At 44.6% G+C, this 18740-nt stretch overlaps 1 protein-coding gene across 3 annotated transcripts in view; it reads right to left on the bottom strand.

The window, feature by feature from the left end:
- Hivep1 (HIVEP zinc finger 1) overlaps window positions 1-3950 on the bottom strand; it is a 131801-nt gene extending 127851 nt beyond the window's left edge. Inside the window, exons 1-2 of one of the 3 annotated variants that reach the window (XM_026384597.2) lie at window positions 3871-3950; window positions 181-323 (exon numbers count right to left, since the gene is read on the bottom strand). In XM_026384597.2, the coding sequence (XP_026240382.2) occupies window positions 181-220 (40 nt within the window). In that variant the 5' untranslated portion in view covers window positions 221-323; window positions 3871-3950. The other 2 variants (XM_026384599.2, XM_026384598.2) reach the window with 2 other exon arrangements.
- Between the last annotated feature and the right edge of the window lie 14790 nt (window positions 3951-18740).

The raw sequence follows: 18740 nt of genomic DNA, 5'->3' as shown, positions 1-18740 counted from the left end.
TACAAACTGCAATTTCCTCAAATTATATTAATTCATTCAACAGATATTAAGTATCTCCTGAGGACAAAGGAATGCTGTAAACCAGGGTCAGCATTTAACAACCTGACATTCCCAGTTACCAAAGACATGCTCTTTCCAAGGATTAGTATAAGTCTTTCTTCTACTAACGCAGAGTCTTACCTCTTAGATTTCTAGGATGAATCTGTTTCGTTCGAGGCATCTTTTTGGATTCAGGAGCTCCTTCTTCTTCTTAGAAACTGTAGGAAGAGCGGGTCACAAAAAGGTGGCTCCATAAACTCAATGTATATCAATTAATCCACGTGCTAAAAAAAGAAAAACAGATAAAACAAGCAGCAAATGTTATTACCTTCAAAGTAAAAGATAACTTAACAGTTCCTGCTTAGCACAGCATTAACCTAACTCCAGAAAAAGTAGCCAAGCCAGGCACCACTGCAAAACATTACCCACTAACTTTTAATTAAGCCTAGGTCAGGTCATTCTGCCCATATCTGGGTCTTATTAACTATGAAGGAAAAAAAAAAAGAAGAATGTAGGGAGAAAAAAAAAATCTCTGTACCTTTATCAGATAAGAGTGAAGAAATTCACTTTGTGTTTTAAAGTAGCATCACCAGGTACAACTGGAGGATAGCATCAGGCTACGGAGGTTATGCTGAGTGCAGTCCACCTGCCCTATTGGACAGCAAGCACCACATCATGGCCATTCTGGTTTTGAGTTAATTGAGTGAGCCTGAGTTACTATTATGGCTATTCCCCAGTATCAGTCCCCCATTCTAGGATCATGAGAGGATGACACTTTCTGCCTCTCAGTGTTACTCTGGAACCTCTGACCAATCTAGCCAATGACCTCTTAAATGGAAGAGAGATCTTTTTTACTTCCAGACTGAAGCCTTTAGTTACCAAAGCAAGATCCTCCACAGCATTCAGCCCCTCTGAAAATACACTGCTTCGGAGAATGAATCCAACAAAAGAGTTGAGGTCCCACTAACTCAAATGATCATAAAGCACAAACAAGAAAATCCCTTGTTATTTGAAGTCACTGAGGGGTTCTGGAGTTACTTGTTACTGCAGCATAACCTAGTCTGACCTGATTTATACATATTTAAAAAGTGATCTGCATTACAGAATGCCTAGATGGTAACTATCTAAAACCTAACCACCTATGTTCCTAAATCAGCCACCTCAGTCTCCTCCTCCATAAGACTCTTTCTCAAGGATCCAGCGCAAAAATTTTAGTTTTAACTTCCTGCAATAAAAATGATAAGCAAAACCTTTTATGTTGGCCCTAAACATGAAGCAATGTTTACTCACTAAGCGAACAGGCAAGAATGGAACAGGAATGCTTTGTTCAAAACTGAGGTCCCATCTGTTGCTGTATAGGAAGCAAACAAAACCTACAGAGTACCTACCAATTGCTTATTTTCTACACCTTACCTAATTTAATCCTAACAATAAGTGAAAAGGTAGCTATTATCATTTATCCATTTTATAGAGAAGAAAACCAAGTTTTGGAGAGGTTAAGTAACCTAAGATCAGCAACTAAGTAATGTGGCATCATATGACCCAGTTATTCTCAGTGCCTACTTCCTCAGTGGAGATAATAGGAAATAACAGCTACTGGCAGAGGTTGCCCACTCCCCTAAGAGGATGCATGGCACAGCAAGTCATGACTACATATTCTGATGTCAAACCAGCCTGGGTTCAAGGCCAGGCTTTACCCCTTTGTGTGCCCTTGTTCAAAGTACTTAACCTCTCAAAGATCGGACTTCTCACTGTAAAACTAAGAAAATATTATCTGCTTCTGAAGCCTGTTAGAAGCACTAGAGCTTTGCCTGTCACACAAAAATGCTGAAATAGTAATTCTCTTTAAGAAAGTCTGGATGGCAAAGACTATATCTAAGTATAAGGTTTTAGAATCTTATGGTTTCAGCTATGAGATAGAATAAAAAATAGGGTACAATTAAGGTATGTATTTTACTCCTGATACATCTATATGTTAGCATAGTACAAAAATACTCATAATTTTTAACTGCATGAGGAAGAATATGAAATATGATGGCCAATACTATATATTTCACTTAGCACTGGGCTAAATGAGCTATAAAGATATGGTTTCTCAACTCTGTGTACTAAAGAAGCACCCACTCTCTGATTCAGGAAGGATCTGATTCAATAGAGAATTTAGATACATTAAAGCCTAATTAATTGTAGGAATGCTGAGCTCAGTTCCTTGTTAAAACTTAAAGCCTCTAAATGGTCACAATATTACGAAGTTTTTAAAGCGTGAACTCCGATGTAATCCAATCATGTGATCCCATAAATGTGAGACATGCAAATTTCCAATCTGTAAGGGCTTTCCGCTACCCTGTTCCCTGCCTGACCACTGTCCCTAGCTGTCCATCCCATGTTTAAATCCTTGTGTTAGGGGGAGTGGATATTTGCAAGGACAGCAGCAGTGTAGCGACTAGGAGAGGTGATAAACCGTTCCTTTACCAGGAGAAAATAAATACTACATGGAGCAAAAACAGGACACGATCAAAAACCGTAAAGACAGTTGCAAGGAGAAAAAACATGAATGAATGCGGAGGGCGGAGCCTGGGAAAACCCCTCTGCAACGCTGCGCTGAACAAAGCGCTTCGCATGCCAGGAGGAGGGGGGATGGAAGTGCCAGCCCAGGAAGGAACCCGGAGTGGATGCGGAGAGCAGGAGGAGGAGGACAAGAAGAGGCGAGCGCGGCAGCCCTGAGACTCCTCCTCGCCGCCAGCTCCGCCACCGCCCCCTCCCATCTTCAGCCAGCAACTCCTTCCCGAGCCCGACCCCGAGGCGAGCTCGAGCCAACCTGCGCCCCGACCTGCAGCCCCCAGCCCAACAGCTGCAGGCGCGCACTTCCAACCCGGAAAGAAACTACCCAGGTGGCCAGGAGTAAACAGGCACTTGGAGCAAAGAACGAAAGGGAAAGAAAGCCACAAAGCCAGGAGGTTGGGAAGCCGAGGCCTGGTCTCCCTCACCCCGCACCCTTTTGCAAAATGCGTCTGCGGCTGAAAGGCAGGGTCCCTCCGTACCTGCTGGGATCGCAGGACCGCAGCTCGGGCTGCTCCCGCGCGGTGAGGGCGCCCAGAAGTGGCAAGTGGCTCCCGCACGCAGCCATCCCCTCTGCAAGGTCGGCGGTTGCACAAACGCGCGCACACAACACACATACACACACACTCACACTTACGCGCCCGCACACCCCCCGCCCGCCAGAGGGGGGGAAGTGGTCCTGCCCCCTCGCCGCCACCGCCCCCCAGCTGCAGCGCCCCAGCCGCGGAGCCCGCGCCGACCTGCAGCTAGGACGCCCGGCCGAGCCCCGGCCGCTGCAGCCGGCCCTGGCGCTGCGCTGCTGATGGCGGCAGCCGCAGCTCGGAATCTCCGCGACCCCCGCGCGGCGGCGGCGGCGGCGGCGGCGGCGGCGCCTGGGATCCCTCCTTCACTTGACAACCCCAAACACAAACAGAACCTCCTCCAGCTGCGGCTGCTCTCCCCGTCCCCGGCTCCGTCCCCTTCCCCGCCGCCGCCGCCGCCCGCTGCAGCCACAGTCAAGGCCGGCGACTGGCGCTCACACCACCCGGCGCTGAAATATTAAACAGGGGAGCGGGCCGGGGGGCGGGGGGGAGCGCGGGGCGCGCGGCGGGGGCCGCAGGCGCCGGGCGGGGGAGGCGGCGGCGCTCGCCGGCGCCCCGAGCCGCGGCATGATCGCGGCGACTGGGGAGGGGGCTGCCGGGGACCCGGCGGCGGGGCCGGGGGCGCGCACCACGGCGGGGCGGGCAGGCGGACGGCCGCAGCCGGGGCCCGGTGGGCGGGCTCGGGCTTTACCTCTCCCCCGGGGCAGAGTAGGGCACGTTTGGCGTCTTTGGGGACGGCGGGAGGAGCGCGGGCCGGGCGGCGCGGGGGAGGGAGGCGAAGGTCGAGGCTTTCCCGCGGGTGGGCGGGGCGGCAGGGGATCCCCGGGGGCGGAGGCGGGGAGGCCGCGGGTGGCGACGCGCGGGCGCAGGCGGGGGAGGGGGCGTCCCGAGGCGGGGGCTTCGCGGGGGGAGGGGCGGGGAACACCCGCCGGGCGGGCGCGGCCGCCTGCTCCGCCCGGGCCGGCGCTCGCTGGGAGCCCGTGCCCCGGGTCTCCCCGGTGGGGCGGACCCGGGGCCGCGCCAGCCGCGCCACCCACCCGCGGATCGCCCCGCCCGGCCGCCGCAGGGACTAAGGGGAGGCCGCGGAAGGCGCGGCTCGAGGGGGAGGGGCGGGGTTAGGGACGCGAGGGGCGGGAGCCCAGGGTCGCGCTTGCAAGGGGACTCGCGCCGAGCGGGGGCGGAGGGGCGGGCCCAGCCAGTCACGCGGCCCGGGGAGGCCTGGCCGGGTCGCGCAGTTGGGGGCGGTTGGTCCGGGAAGAGGGGCGGGGACGGGCGGGGCAGTAGTTTCTCTTTACCGTCTCTTTACTTTCCAAAGCAGGATGTGGGCCGGCCCGGTGACGTCATGGGGTCTCCCAGCCCCGCCCCTCGCCCGGGCCGACTGGGGGAGGGGGAGAAACAAGGGAGGGGGGTACCCCAAGGGGGTTTCCTCAGCAACGCGTGGAGGGAAGGGGAAAATCATTGTGAAACTTGAAACTCATTAACTTTGAAAAACAACTTAAAAAAACCAAAGGGGGGCAGGGTGTTGGTTTGCAGGGTAGAAGGGGACATATTATTAACCCTGAACTGAAACCACTTTTTGGTGGCGGATGTTCTATTAAAAGAGCAAGGAAAGCCAAGGTTATTCCAGAGGCCGCCCCAAAGCCCGCTGGTGCTTCCCAAAGCCAAAGCTGCGAGCGCAATTAACCCCTACCTGCCCGCCTGACCGCTTGGTCCTAACAGGGGAGGGCACTCAGGGGCAGAAGTGGGGTGCAGGGCTGGACAGCCCACCCAGCTCTTGGGTCGCCGCCGGGGAGCAGTGAAAGGGGAAGAGGGAGTAATTACTGTAAACCAGAGTTTGACCCCAGCTGCTAGAAAGCAGTAGAGGAAGCAAGAAGTGAAAATTATGGAAAAGAAATAAGAGGAGCAGGACCTGGGTAAGAAAAGTCGTTTTCGAGATTAGACCTAAAAACATTAGTAGTTTGGGGCTCACAAATTCCACATGTCCCCTTAAAAAGCAGGGGAAAGTGGTTTAACGGGCCACCTCAAACTGGGAAGAAAAAAAAAAGATGCAAAAAAGAAAAGAAAAGAAGGTTCTTTTATAAAACCAAACTGTTTTCCCCTTTTAAGGGAAAAAAATGGCAAACGATCATACACCCACAAAAAACAGCTGGCCAGCTGTGCAAACTTAATTTTTTTGTTGTTGTTCCCTTGGGCTTCCATAAAGATGTCTGGGTCTTTCCTGACCCATACCCCTAAAATTCCCCAGAGGAAATCCAACCTCTAGTTCATTTGAGCTAACTAAGAAAAGCTCAAAGCCCCAGAATGGGAATGATTAAAAATGGAATACTCAGTAATGGCGAGTTAAGAGCCAAAAATAATGTTAGGCAAAGGGGAAAATATGCCTACCAGAGAGTAAATTTGGCCGACTATAGGAGCAAAGATCATCCAAATGAAAATTTAGAATGACAGCTAGCCTATACCAACCCTACAACGTTTAATTTTTCAATGTGATATAATCATCTTTTACGAAAGGAAATGCTTAGCCAATGGATTGCAGTCATAAGAAGTACATCATGTAACTCCCCAGCTGGGTTTTTGGAGTCAAAAAAATAAACGTGCAATTAAATGTGAAAGTATAGCTAATAATCTAGAAGGATAAAAAAAGGTCCCTTTATAATAAGTCGAGTTTGTGTCATTAGAGAAGTCAGAAATATTAACTGCATGAATAATTTACTCAATAGTTGTCGAACACAACAGAAAAATACATTACAAACACAATGTCTATTTAGGATTTAGCGTTGCTAGGAACTTTCAAATAAAATATGCAGGCAATTTTGAATTACAATCGATTAATTTTGGCATTTCAATTTGTTTTCTCGAGCAGCAGACCAATATTCAACTTATTTTTGGAAATATATACAATACGGAACTCTCCCAGTTAAGTTTTCAAATTTTCTAACTGCAATTTCTTTGCCTACAATTCTGACTTCCTAGACACCAAAATGCAGGGAAATAAGCTAGGTTATACAGTAGCTTGCTTCGGCTTGTTTAGTGGCAAATTCAATATTTTGGTTCTCAAAATATATCAAATAAACTGGGAGGGGGGTGAGCCAGGAGATAAATATATATATGAGATAAATGTTCAAAATCCCGGAACAATGGGGGAGTGGGTGACCATTATCTGCAAAGTGGGGGAGGCAGGCTCTGGGGGGGACCCATTGCTCTCGGTTTCCATCCCAACTGGCGCGTGAATGCTGGCGGGCTGTGGGCTTGGAGGGAGGGCAATGTCACTTCTACACGAATTTTTCTTGCTGAGTAGGTTAGGGAAAGCACAACTCCACCCCAGGGCCGCGGCCCGGGCCCCCGGTTCCCACGCGGCCGCCCAGCCCCGCCCGGCTCGGGCTCCCCCCTGGCGCGGCCCCGCGGCCCCGGCCCTCAGCCCTGCGCGCGACCAGGCAGCGCCACCGCCACCGCCACCGCCACGCGGAGATCCCGGAGGTTCCTCCCCGCCGGCCGCCGGGTCACGCTGCCCGTCCCTCCCCTCCGCCCTCCGCCCTCCGCGCGCGCTGGGCTTTCCCGTCCACCGGCCGAATCCCCTCCTCCTCTGGGCAACCCGGCGACAAAACCTTCCCTGCACGCTCTGCCAACTCTGTCCCACGCCCAGGCTCTTCCCAAGCCAGGCGCCAGACAAAAGAACCGAGAGGAAAACTTACCCCAACTGCAACGCAAAAAGTCTGATCCAAAGCTTCCTGGGTTTAACTTTTAATTTTAAAAACAACAAAAGCAGAAACCAAAAGCCTCCTAGGTTGGAAGTGGGCGTGAGAGGAAATGCTAGAGGGAGGCGCTTCGTGCTCTTGGCTGCTTTTGCCCCCCCCCACCTCCTTTCTGGTCCCTGCCTGGGGCTTTGATGTTATCTAGCGCACCGCCTACATGGGTTTATACCTTAGGCTTTGTGCAGAGAGCAATGTACAGATATTCAGCATTTTATATGCTAGTTGGGAACGAGGGTAGCAGGTGGTCACGGTAAAGGATCCCCACTTGTAACCCCTGCAATGAGAAGAGAACATTTGCAGAGGATTCCCTTTGTTATTTGGGCTGAAAGAACTATCCAGCTGTCTTGGAGAGTTGGGTCTGTGGCTATTATAATAATAATAATAATAATTATTATTATTATTATTATAACGACACACATTAGGAGGCCTCCAAAATTGGATTGGTTTCCCTCCATAGTACAAACTTGCAATACAATGGTATTTGTTCAGTTTTCAGATCTCAGTTTTGAAAGTAAATTTTATTTGCTTCTTGAGATAGTCCTGCAGCCTGAAAGAGACAAAGACGTACCCCTGAAGAGTATAAACTATAATAACAAGGCTTACATGCATCATAGATTCCCTTATGGGCCAAAATATCCACACACCTTCCCACTCACATTATGGAGAGCTTGTAACTGTGGATTTTACATTGCTTATCTGGTCAATAGCAAAAGCTGGATATATTTTTACATTAGGTTAGCAGGCTCCAGATCATCACTAACAAAGTACTAACCGAAGATGCTTTTCTCTCTCTTTCTCTAAACAGATTAGTAATGAAGAAGTCAGGCACCTACCCCATTCATCCTTACCTGCACATCCCCTTTATGGCAACACCAGCCTTGCCCTCTGGGAGTTTACAAATTAATGGAGACTGGATAAACACCCAGAAAAATACCTGGAGGGAAAAAAAGATACAAGAAGAAGCTTATAAACAGAGCCAATTAAAGTTATACAGAGTTATTTACAGGATTGCTGAGAGGTTTCTGGTTGTGTGGAGGGCAGGAATAGCAGAGAAAGTTTCATCCTGAGGGTGAGTTCTCAGTGGGACTTTGAAGGCAATTTCAGGATTTGGCAGGGATGAGGTCAGCATTCCAGGGGAGGGAAATAGCTTGAAGGTGAGAACAAGTGAACTGTGTGTGATGGTTTTTCCACCTAGAACAGAAAGTCCAAGCAAATGTGAAAGGAGAACCACCAAAACCAGGCCACTTGAGAGTGAAAGGGAAGCTATTAATAATTATACCCAGATAGGAGCCTTACACCTGGACTGTCCCCACAAATGGGAAGGGAGATTCTCTAGTAATGAGCTATAAAGACAGAGTGGGCAGGCACCAGGCAATCCAAGAAGAGCTGATTCAGTCATCATTTGGAAGGAATTAAGACATGATACTGCAAACAGTTGGTAGTCCTTTGGAGACATCTGGACTGAGAATGGTCTTTTAAGGGAAAGTTATTGCCACTGATGGATTTAGAATAGATGTGGAAGCTGCAGTCTTGGTTGTACGAGTAGTAGTGCTAACAGGAGTGGTGGTCGTGATCAGTTACCGACAGCTTACCATGAGCCAGCTCTGCGGCGTGGACTTAGCCCACTCCATAAACTCATACTGCACATGAAGAAGCAGAGACTAAAATTATTTGGCCTTTTTTAAAAAAAATGCTAAATAATCTGCCCAAGTCACCGAACTAGTAAATGACAGATACATGATTGGAATTCAGAGAATATCAGGTGCTTAAAGCATGAGAAGTGTGTTTTGTGAAAAACAGATTACAGTCACTTTATAATATTCTACATCTGTGGAACAAAGAGGGAAAAAAGGATTTTTTAAAAAAAGGTCGTAGTTCAAGTTTCAAGAACTTACTTGTTAGGTTATGTCATGAAAAATGGAGATGGAATAGTTCATGTTTAAGTGGGAGAAGAGAAAATGTTTTTGAGTTTAATCATGTCTAGTTTCAAGGAGATTTAACTCACATTTATGCCAATGTTATTAGAGTTAATCTTACTGTTAAAGGGAGACTGGTTTCATTGAAAAGCACCTACTTCAACAACAAAGATGATTGTTTAATGAGTATTTTTTTGTGCAATACCTGTTTCATGGGGTGGGCCTGAAGGACTAGACGTGATTGACACAAGTGATACTGGGTGTTCTTAACAGAATTCCCCATAAGCAGTGTGTACAGGTAACATCCTAAGAACCTGGGGCCAACAGCGTTCTCCAAAAATAATCCACCCTTGTCCATAACCTAATCACGTGGAAACAAGCCCAACAATCTGAGACCCTCTCTTGGCCATCTCAGACTGCATAACACCAGACCAGGGTGCTCGTCGATTTCCTCATGTTGTGGAGGCTGGAAGTCCAAGATGAAGTTCCTGGAAGGTTCCGTTTCTGCTGAAGTTCACCTTCCTGGTCTGCACGGGCCCACCTTCTTACCATGTCCTCCCAGGGCCTTTCCTGGATGGGTGCATAGGCATGGAAAGGGGACGTGAGAGAAGGAGCTCTCTGGTGCTTCTTCCTTGAAGAAAACTAATCCTGTGGGAGGAGGGCCCCAGTGTGAACCTCCTAAAGATCCGATCTCCAGATACAGTCACATTGGCACTTACACACAGGGATTTGGGCAGGGGCACAACTCAGCCTGACACCAGGAGTCTTTTCACTGGGAGTTGTAGATTCATGCCAACCTGGGAAGGGGGTTGTGGGATGCTTGGAAAGGACCAAAAGCACTTTGTTCTAATCTCTCTTGTTTTCAGGAAGAGTCATTCCTAATTAACTCTTAAAATATTACGGTGCACTCTCCTCTTCAATACTTCTAGTGAAAGAGTTCTTAAATTATGGAACACCACCTGGGTATGCTATAAATAAAGGCATTTTATTGACTGCCAAAGGATCAGAGGGTCTCATTTTCCTGATTCTATGTAAACTAAGCATTATTTATCTAAAGTGTGGATTCCCCCTGCCTTGCCCCAAACCCTCTATCTTATCACTCTATTGATCCCTTTTTAAACATCTAACAATCTAGAATTATCTTGGTGGTTTCCATGTTTGTCATTTCTCAACCTCCAACTAGAACCCGCCGGCTGTGAGTGAGGGGTCTTGCTTTGTGGTGAAGATATCCAGTGCATCTTCACCACCTAGAACAGTATGGAAATACCTGTTCAGTGAATATTGAAGTCTGAATCTTGCTCACCTTCCAGTTTGGTTCCTAAGCCTTTCATGTCGGCTTGTTTTCTTGCTTTTATATTTTTCCTTGAATATCCTTCGGAATCTTTATTTCTGGACTCAAAATTATGCAACGCAGTTAAAAGGGATCTGCTCACGTTGTAGACCAGGGAAGCTGAAATATGGAGTAGCTGGATGTATTGTAAAATATCACCAGCTGGCTCCTGGCAGAGTGTGACTGGAGAACTTGGGGTCCATCCTCTCTCCCTCTTCCTTTTGCAATCAAGTCCTTTTTCCCTTTACACCCTCACCCTGATTCTCACCAGCAACCACAAACCCTTTGCTTGCTATTAATCTTCATTACTAGGTTTTATTTTTTTAAAGTAGTTCTCCTGTACTAAAATTTTGATAGAGATTTTGGGGCTTAAGCATTTTGTGAGGGAGGAAGGAAGGAAGGAAAGAAATGTGTGTAATATTAAGAAAAATATGGCAGCCAGTTGTGGTGGCACACACCTATAATCCCAGTGACTTGAGAGGCTGAGGCAGGAGGATTTTGAATTCAAAGCCAGCCTCAGCAGCTTTTAGTGAGGCCATAAGAAACTTAGTAAGACCCTGTTTCTAAATAAAATATATTTTTTAAAGGGCTGAAAATGTGACTCAGTGGTTAAACACCCCTGGGTTCAATCAATCCCCAGTAACAAAAAGAAGGAGGAGGAGGAGGAGGAGGAGGAGGAGGGGGGGGGGGGGAAGCGAAGGGGAGGGGGAGGGGGAGGGGGAGGGGAGGAGGAGGATTTTTTAAAAGCGTATAAGAAAAGCTATTTACCAAGTGATCCTTCCAAACCCAATCTACATCCCTTCCCTTTCCTTTCTGGGTTGCTATAATTGTTGAGTTAAAGAGAGTTAAAAAATCATGCAAAGTCTTAGGAATAAAGAGAGAAAACCAGTGCTCAGTGATACTCCTTCTGGCCTGGAAAGAGTATGCCCATTGGTTAGCCTCCCACTGCCTGCCTCCCACACAAACATTCCATTTCCCCAAACCTTACCAGAACCCAAACTCACCAGCTTCTGACTTTGTAAAATATGTTGTTGGGCTCTAATAAATTTTCTCCGGATGCCTGCTTGTTGGATCAAATTTTGCAACTGAATTGCTTCTGGCAAACATCTCTCAAGCCCTCAATTTTTCCTTTCCCTAAACTCTCTCCGGTACGTCCAATTCTGTACTATTTTGTATAATTTTCTGTACATAAAAAGTCCCATGGTTATGAATGTGTGATTTGAATTTATTGGCATCTTCTTGTCATGGTCTATCAAAATATCTATGGGTATCAATATGAAGGAACCCAAGAATCTACAGTCAAGTCTAACTTGGGAAAGGTTGAAGAAGGAGCAGTGAACACAGTGAACATTCTAGAAGTTAAGGGAAACGAATGTAATATTAACTGACAACTAAGAGACATGAACAGGGAAATGGAAGACGAGTCAACTTTAGCATGGTGAAGCTCATGGGAAGCTTTGACATGTTTCAGATACTCTCTAAGGTTCAACCACTTTAATTTCTGCAAGAGGAGGTGTAGCTTGATTTATGGTAGATGATTGAAAAATGGAACAAATGTTAAATAAAGCATCTAAATAAGACTCTTTATGGGGGTGGGGTGCATGGTGCCCATCAGCTAACCAGGTCTCTGTCTAATCTAAAGACAGTGTAGATATCATTTATAAGATTTGGGTTCTGTTTTATTTTGTTGTGTTCTCTCTCTCTCTCTCTCTCTCTCTCTCTCTCTCTCTCTCTCTCCTATTAATGTATTATACACACAAGGGCTGGGTAATTATAAAAAATATTGAGACAAGCAGCAAATCTTGGCACAGTCCCGGTATGTAGTGCTCAGAGCAAGAGTAACAGGACACACACATTTGTCTTGTGCTTGCTACTCATACAACTGTTGTTCCCAACTGCTGTGGAACCTTCTGGTTGCAAAATTCCATCCCTCACATAGTAACAAGAGAGTCAAAACATCCCCCCCGCCCCCCACCGCCTGAGCTCTGATCACACAGGGCTTTCGTAACCATGTTCTCTCAGAAAGTTCCATAGTCCACCCCCCTGGAACAAAATAATTTCCAGAAAAGTAAATCAGATGTTGTCTAACAGTAGGTTTTTTTCCTCTCTCCTATTTTTAATCATTCTAAAAGCAAAGTTTTCTTTTACCTAAGATCTGGTTTGGGGAAGGTAAACAGTTGGTTTCTGAATTTTCTTCCAAAATATGTTCCTACTGCTTCAATAACTGTTCCTTTTAGATATTCTGAGCAACTGATGATCCTGTATCCATTTTGACACAATTAAAACAAATTCACACAATATTTTTCATTGAAATCTCTAATGGGTTTTCTTCTTAAGAAATCTCATTTCCTTATTTAAAAAATAAAAAAAAAAGATTTTTTTTCCCAAACCAATTACTATTCAAAAATTTATGACAGTGGTTTATGATTCATATTCCCAAAAGGCCAGCTTTATTCTCTAATAAATCACAACAAAAAATTTTGTGTCTGCTCTCACAAGTTCAAAGAAAACCAGAACAAGGTTGGGCAGTATTTGAATGAGAAATTCTGGGTTGCTGAGCTGATTTTAAATAGCATGGATTTCTTGGTACTAAAATCTCCTTGAAGCTTTTTTGATTCTTTTCTGGCAATCTAAACATGTGGCAATATTAAGAAATTGCCATTCTGTATTGACCAGTTGGGTATCAATTAAGCAAAAGGAATCATTCTTCTATGTTAAACTAAAAGCCCTAGGAAAAAGGAAAAAAAAAAAAAAAACTACTGTTTTTTTTTTTTTTTTGCCATGGTCAAAGTCCAACACAGAAATATTGCTAATCAGCAGCCTGAACTTAATATGCTAAAGTACCAAGGGACATTTTACAGTGTCCTCGTCTTTTAAATCAATGATAATAATAACTATTTCCTAGTGACGCTTTGTGGAAGAGCATTGCAGGCTTGTTAAACAAACTACCTCTGTAAGTATCTAAGAAAACAACTCCTTTCCTTAATCCTTCCACGAGGTGTATCTTATTTATTTTTCTTATTTATTGATTGGTACTGGGTATTGAACCCAGGGATGGTCAACCACTGAGCCACATCCAACAACCCTTTTTAAAATATTTTGTTTCGAGACAGGGTCTGGAAAAGTTGCCTAGGGCCTCACTAACTTGCAGAGGCTGGCTTTGAACTTACAATCTGTTCTCTCTTCTTTTTTCACTTACATAGATTGGATTCCTTTTCTTTCCTTTCTTTCTTTCATTCTTTTTCATTCTTCTCCCCCTTTCTTTCTCTCCTCCCTCCCTTCCTCCTTGTCCTCCTCCTCCTCCTCCTCCTCCTCCTCCTCCTTCTTCTTCTTCTCTCTCTCTCTCTCTCTCTCTCTCTCTCTCTCTCTCATCTCCTCCTCCTCCTCCTCCTCCTCCTCCTCCTCCTCCTCCTCCTCCTCCTCCTCCTCCTCCTCCTCCTCTTCTTCTTCTTCTTCTTCTTCTTCTTCTTCTTCTTCTCTCTCTCTCTCTCTCTCTCTCTCTCTCATTTCTTCCTGTACTAGAGACTGAAACTTAAGCCTGGCACCTGCTCAGCACACACACTAAGGCTGAGCTGTACCCCCAGCTCCTGAATTCCTCTCTTGCATGTGTTTTCACACATGTAACAACTTTCCACTTGACTGCTCTATTTATTTATTTATTTATTCTTTGCTTCTTATTTTGAAGTGCATAACTCATTCCTAAAGCCAGAAAAAAAAATGTCTTTTAGATTCTATGAAGATGATGAATTGGGCATCAACCCTCTAAAATTCATTTGTAGTTACTTCTTCTATTAATAATGACAGGTGCTTTGAATTCTTTGGGTGGAAATGACTGCACAATCTCTCTGTCTTCTATTGATTGCCACAACAACACCTGGCTTTTTGAATACAGAGCCTCTGACCAACTAAAGCTAGAATTCTCTTTAAAGCCTCCCCTAACCCCCAACGCTGACTTCATTTCTGGCATGACTTACCGCTTCCCTCAATTTCACTCTTAGCACGCTCCCGTGTGTTTTCTGGACCTCACCTCCCAGCTTTGTGCTTACCTCCAGAAGGACTGTACCAGACCAAGTGTGACCCATTTTAAAAGTTTATCCCGGCTCTTCTTCAAAAGATTGCTAAAGATGAAAGCAAGCACATCACATGTCATGGAAATGGCTTGATGGCAGAACATTCCAGTTGTGCTCCTGCCTTGCCAACGTTGACATCTGCAGGTATCTGGGGAGAGAACGAAGTTGTCCACCGTGACATCAACTTGGCAGAGGACTGGAGTCCAATCACACCTCACTTCTTTTAATCAGGCACACCACCCTAATCATCCCCCCACATAGTGCCTTGATCATGGAACTGTCTTACCGAAGAAACCCAGTAGCTTCCGTCTAACAAAGTCTATTTTTTCTAGCTGGTATTCAAACCTCAGTGGGATCCAAATGATCATCTCCAGCACTATGTGCAGGTGCTGCTCCCAAGGAGGACTCAGGTTCTGCTCACTGGTACCATGTACCATTCCTTTAGTCAGTTCGTTCCTTCCCTCCCTCCATATTCTTGTTCTAATCATTGCCATGGCACCGAATGCCTACCTTTAAATTTTATGTCATCACAAAGTACCCGATTAGAAAATTCACTCATTCACAGCTTATCCATCCTCCAAGATCTCACGGCATCGTCCTTTTCCACGCCCACTCTAGGAAGTGATCTGGTACGCTCATATATAATCGGCTATTAGATGATGGTCGGCCAGCTTTCTGTCACTAAAATAAAACAACTGAGGTCATCAGCCTTACAAAGAGAAAAGGTTCATTTTTGAATCACAGTTTGGGAAGTTTCAATCCGTGACCCATTGGGCCCTCTGCCTTTGGGCCTGTGGCAGCACAGTACCTCGGGGCAGGAGCTCATGGTGGAGGAAGCTGCTCACCTCATGGCAGCCAGGAAGCAAAGAGAAGGGGGGCGGGGTCCCACTATCCCCTTCAAGGTCACACTGCCAGTGGCCTTGCTTCCTTCCACTGGGTCCTGTGGAAGGTTCTACCAAGCCTTCAGTGCCTGGACTTTGGGAGGATGTTCCAGACTCAAACTGTAATAGTAACTAATCATATTTGTTCCCCAAGTCCTGATGCTTTATTTTTCCTAACTTTCCATCTTCTGCTAAAAACTATCAAGAATAGATAGCTCTAACTTCTTACTCCCTAGGCTCTCCCTCTCCTCTGGGGCCTCCCTGATAAACGAATTAATAACTCACCCTGGATGTTAACCACCAACGCTTCCAGGGAAATGGGTCCCATACTCCACTGATTTCTGTATCTCGTTTTGTTTTGTTTTCTTGATGGGAAATGTGAGTGAGTGATACCTTCTGCCACTAGCATTGCTACCTCTCTGGGCTTCAGTTCTTACCAGTAAATGGGACTAACTCACTAAAATCCATTCTAGGTTAAAATAATCCATGATGCTTGTTTGTTTGTTTCCACTTCAAAGATTGGCCACTCTCTAAACAGGCGATTGGGGTGATGATAAAAATTTGATCCTGGGTCTCATCTTTTTAGGGTTTCTTCGTTCTCCCAGGGAGGGATCCTTCGCTCTTTTCTTTTTGTCGTGTTCTGTTGGAGGTGATGTGGTCAAAACCACATTTCATTTCTGATCCAGATCGACCTTCAGCCATCGGCAGTCACAGTATTCAGATGAAATATTCTGGGCTCGGTTCAATCTAAGAGAGCGGCTTGATGTACTTGAACTTACTGTCAACTGTTGATTTGAAAATAAAATCAATCTGTGCACTTTGTCCCTTTCTCCTATATATATATATATAATTTTTTTTTATGACTCTGAGAATTTTGTGATCATTTCCCCAAACCTTATTCAGTAAAATTATAATTTAAAAAAAAAACTGCTCATATTACTTTTTTGAGGGAATATTGAGGTATCTTAGAGACATTGATTGGAAAAGTTTTAAAAGGTTATCCCAAAATCCCAAATAATGGCCTTCGTAATGATTGCTATGAATCCTGGCTAGAAAGAGGACCACAAATCCGACACTAAAATGTTTATTTAATCTTTGGAATGTGTTCCTCAACTCACAAATTAACAAAGCAAAATTATTTTCTAGATGTTACAATGAAAAGGCCACATAACATTCCTATTGAGAAATTTCCTCCTACTCTGAATCTTGGTTCTTCTTGTGAAATGACCTCTTTCTAGAAATTCATAGCATATTCTCCTTATTCCAGAGTTCTGAAGTTTCACAACTTTCCAGCCTATATTCTAGAACTTTTAGTAGATAAAAAGCAATGGGCCCTCTAATGCAAACTTTCCACTTCAGTTAATAACAATATGTCAAAATGGTCCATCAATTACAACCACTGTGCCATACCCATGTAAAAATATTACTAATAAGGGGAAATGAGAGCGGTGAGAAACTGAGTTCTGTTAAACCTGAAACTGGTCTAAAAAATAAATTCCATTTATTTTTTTAAACTTATGAGTTCTAGTTTCTTTTTTCGGGGAGAGGGAAGATACCAGGGATTGAACTCAGGGGCACCACCACTGACCCATATCCCTAGCCTTATTTTATATTTTATTCAGAAACAGGGTCTCTCTGAGTTGCTTAGTGCCTTGGCTGACTTTGCGCTCAAGATCCTCCTGCCTCAGCCTCCTGAGCCTCTGGGATTACAGGCGTGCGCCACCACACCCGGCATGAGTTCTAATTTGTGTGGCATATACCATTTATAAAACTTGTTGCCTTCTCCTGCACTTTTACCTTGTAATTATTCAAAGGTAGAGCAAACTACTTTTCTTTCTTGTTCTTTTATTCAGTAAAATTATAATAAAATTTTAAAATTATAATACATTATTTTATGTAACTTATAATTATATAAAATTTTATATACTATGTAATTTAATTATAATATTTTTTTATTTTATAATAATATTTTTAACTCCCAATTGAATCCAGAAAGTCTTCCTGCTCTCTAAGGGAAAAATTCCTTGTTTTGTTGTAAATCTTTCCAAACTGAAATATTCATCTGTAAATGTATTTCCCTTTACTCCAGTCCTTACTTATGTGGGTTAACATTCAAGACCTGAGCTTTCAATAACTCCTGTCCTCAGAACATAATTTAAAGTTTAAAGGATTAGATGGTGGTAAAGGCATCTTAGGGAAATGTTATTTCTTAGCATCTCCCCTTTTACCATTTCCCATTACCTAGGTGGAAATATTTGCAACTCTTTTTAACCAATTCTTTAGTATCTACATTTGTATTTCTACATGACACAAATATGTTGTTAGTTTTGGAATTTTCAACGTTAGACACCATCTATTGGCCTGTCTTTCGTGGTACTTCTGTCCACAGTACAGATAGTTACATTTCCCATTGCCCTATGTGCCCCAGGTAGATTATAATTTTGCTCTAGTGAACTATCAATGTTTACAGGTACATCATTCTCATGACCGTGGAGAGTATTATGAACATATATTCACAGCTAAGCCGATGCGATATATACTCTGTTTATTTTTCCTTGTTTGCATTTTCCTGGAGAAAATAGTTTGTGTATTTGCTTGGCCTCCAGTGTGTTTATTAATCCAATCTTAGATGCATTAATACCTTGGGATATTCTAATTCACTCTGTATGGTGTTAATTTTGTCTCAGAAACAGTTGTCTCTTGAGCTTTTAGACCTCAGTTCTTAAGAACTTCACCCTAGGTCTGAAGTATTCTGCTGTAAATGTATTTCCCTTTACTCCAGTCCTTATTGGAGTAAAGAGAAAAACCTCACCAGGGTTTTTCTGCAGTACTTGGGGTTGATCTCAGGGACTTGATCAAGGGTTCAATATTGAGTACATCCCCAGGCTGATTTTTATTTTGAGACAGGGTCTTCCTAAGCTCCCCAGGTTGGCCTCAAACTTGCGATCCTCCTGCCTTAGCCTCCCGAGTCACTGGGATTAGGGGCATGTGCACCATGCCCAGGGTGACTCACTGGTTTTCACTGGATCTTTTCCAAACCATGCTGGGGTTCCTTTTCTCTGTCTTTTTTTTTTTGGGGGGGGGGGGAGTGGCTGTTCTCAAGCATCTTCCTAGGAAAGGGAAATAAAAATCTTTGAAAATAAAAATGTTTGAGACCGTGTGCATCTGAGAATGTCTTTATTCTACCTTCATGTTTAATTTACAGTTTGGTTGGATAGAGAATTCTAGGATGGAAAGAATTTTTCCATGGCATTAAGTTCATTGTTTTGTAGCTTCCAGCATTGTTATTGAGAAATTTCACTCTGAATCTTGGTTCTTCTTGTGAAATGTCCTCTTTCTAGAAGCTCAGAGCATAAGCTCTTTATCTCAGAGTTCTGAAATTTCACAATAAAGTATGTGGTTGTTGTTGTTGTTGAATGTTGTTTTTCAATGATCTTGAGACATGGGTTCTCTGTGGACTATTTTGATCTATGAACTCATGTCATTGCATTCAGGGGAAATATTCTTAAGCTCTTTCTTTGATGATTTCCTCTTCTGTTTTTCCTGAGTTCAGCATTTGCTGAAGTCCTGTCATGCAGATATTGGGTCTCTTGGCTATCACTTATATATTTC

The sequence above is a fragment of the Urocitellus parryii genome, chromosome 8, assembly GCF_045843805.1.
Source record: "Urocitellus parryii isolate mUroPar1 chromosome 8, mUroPar1.hap1, whole genome shotgun sequence".
Classification (NCBI taxonomy): Eukaryota; Metazoa; Chordata; class Mammalia; order Rodentia; family Sciuridae; genus Urocitellus; species Urocitellus parryii.
The sequence above is the reverse complement of the archived record's forward strand: the minus strand, read 5'-3'. Positions and strand labels throughout refer to the sequence as shown.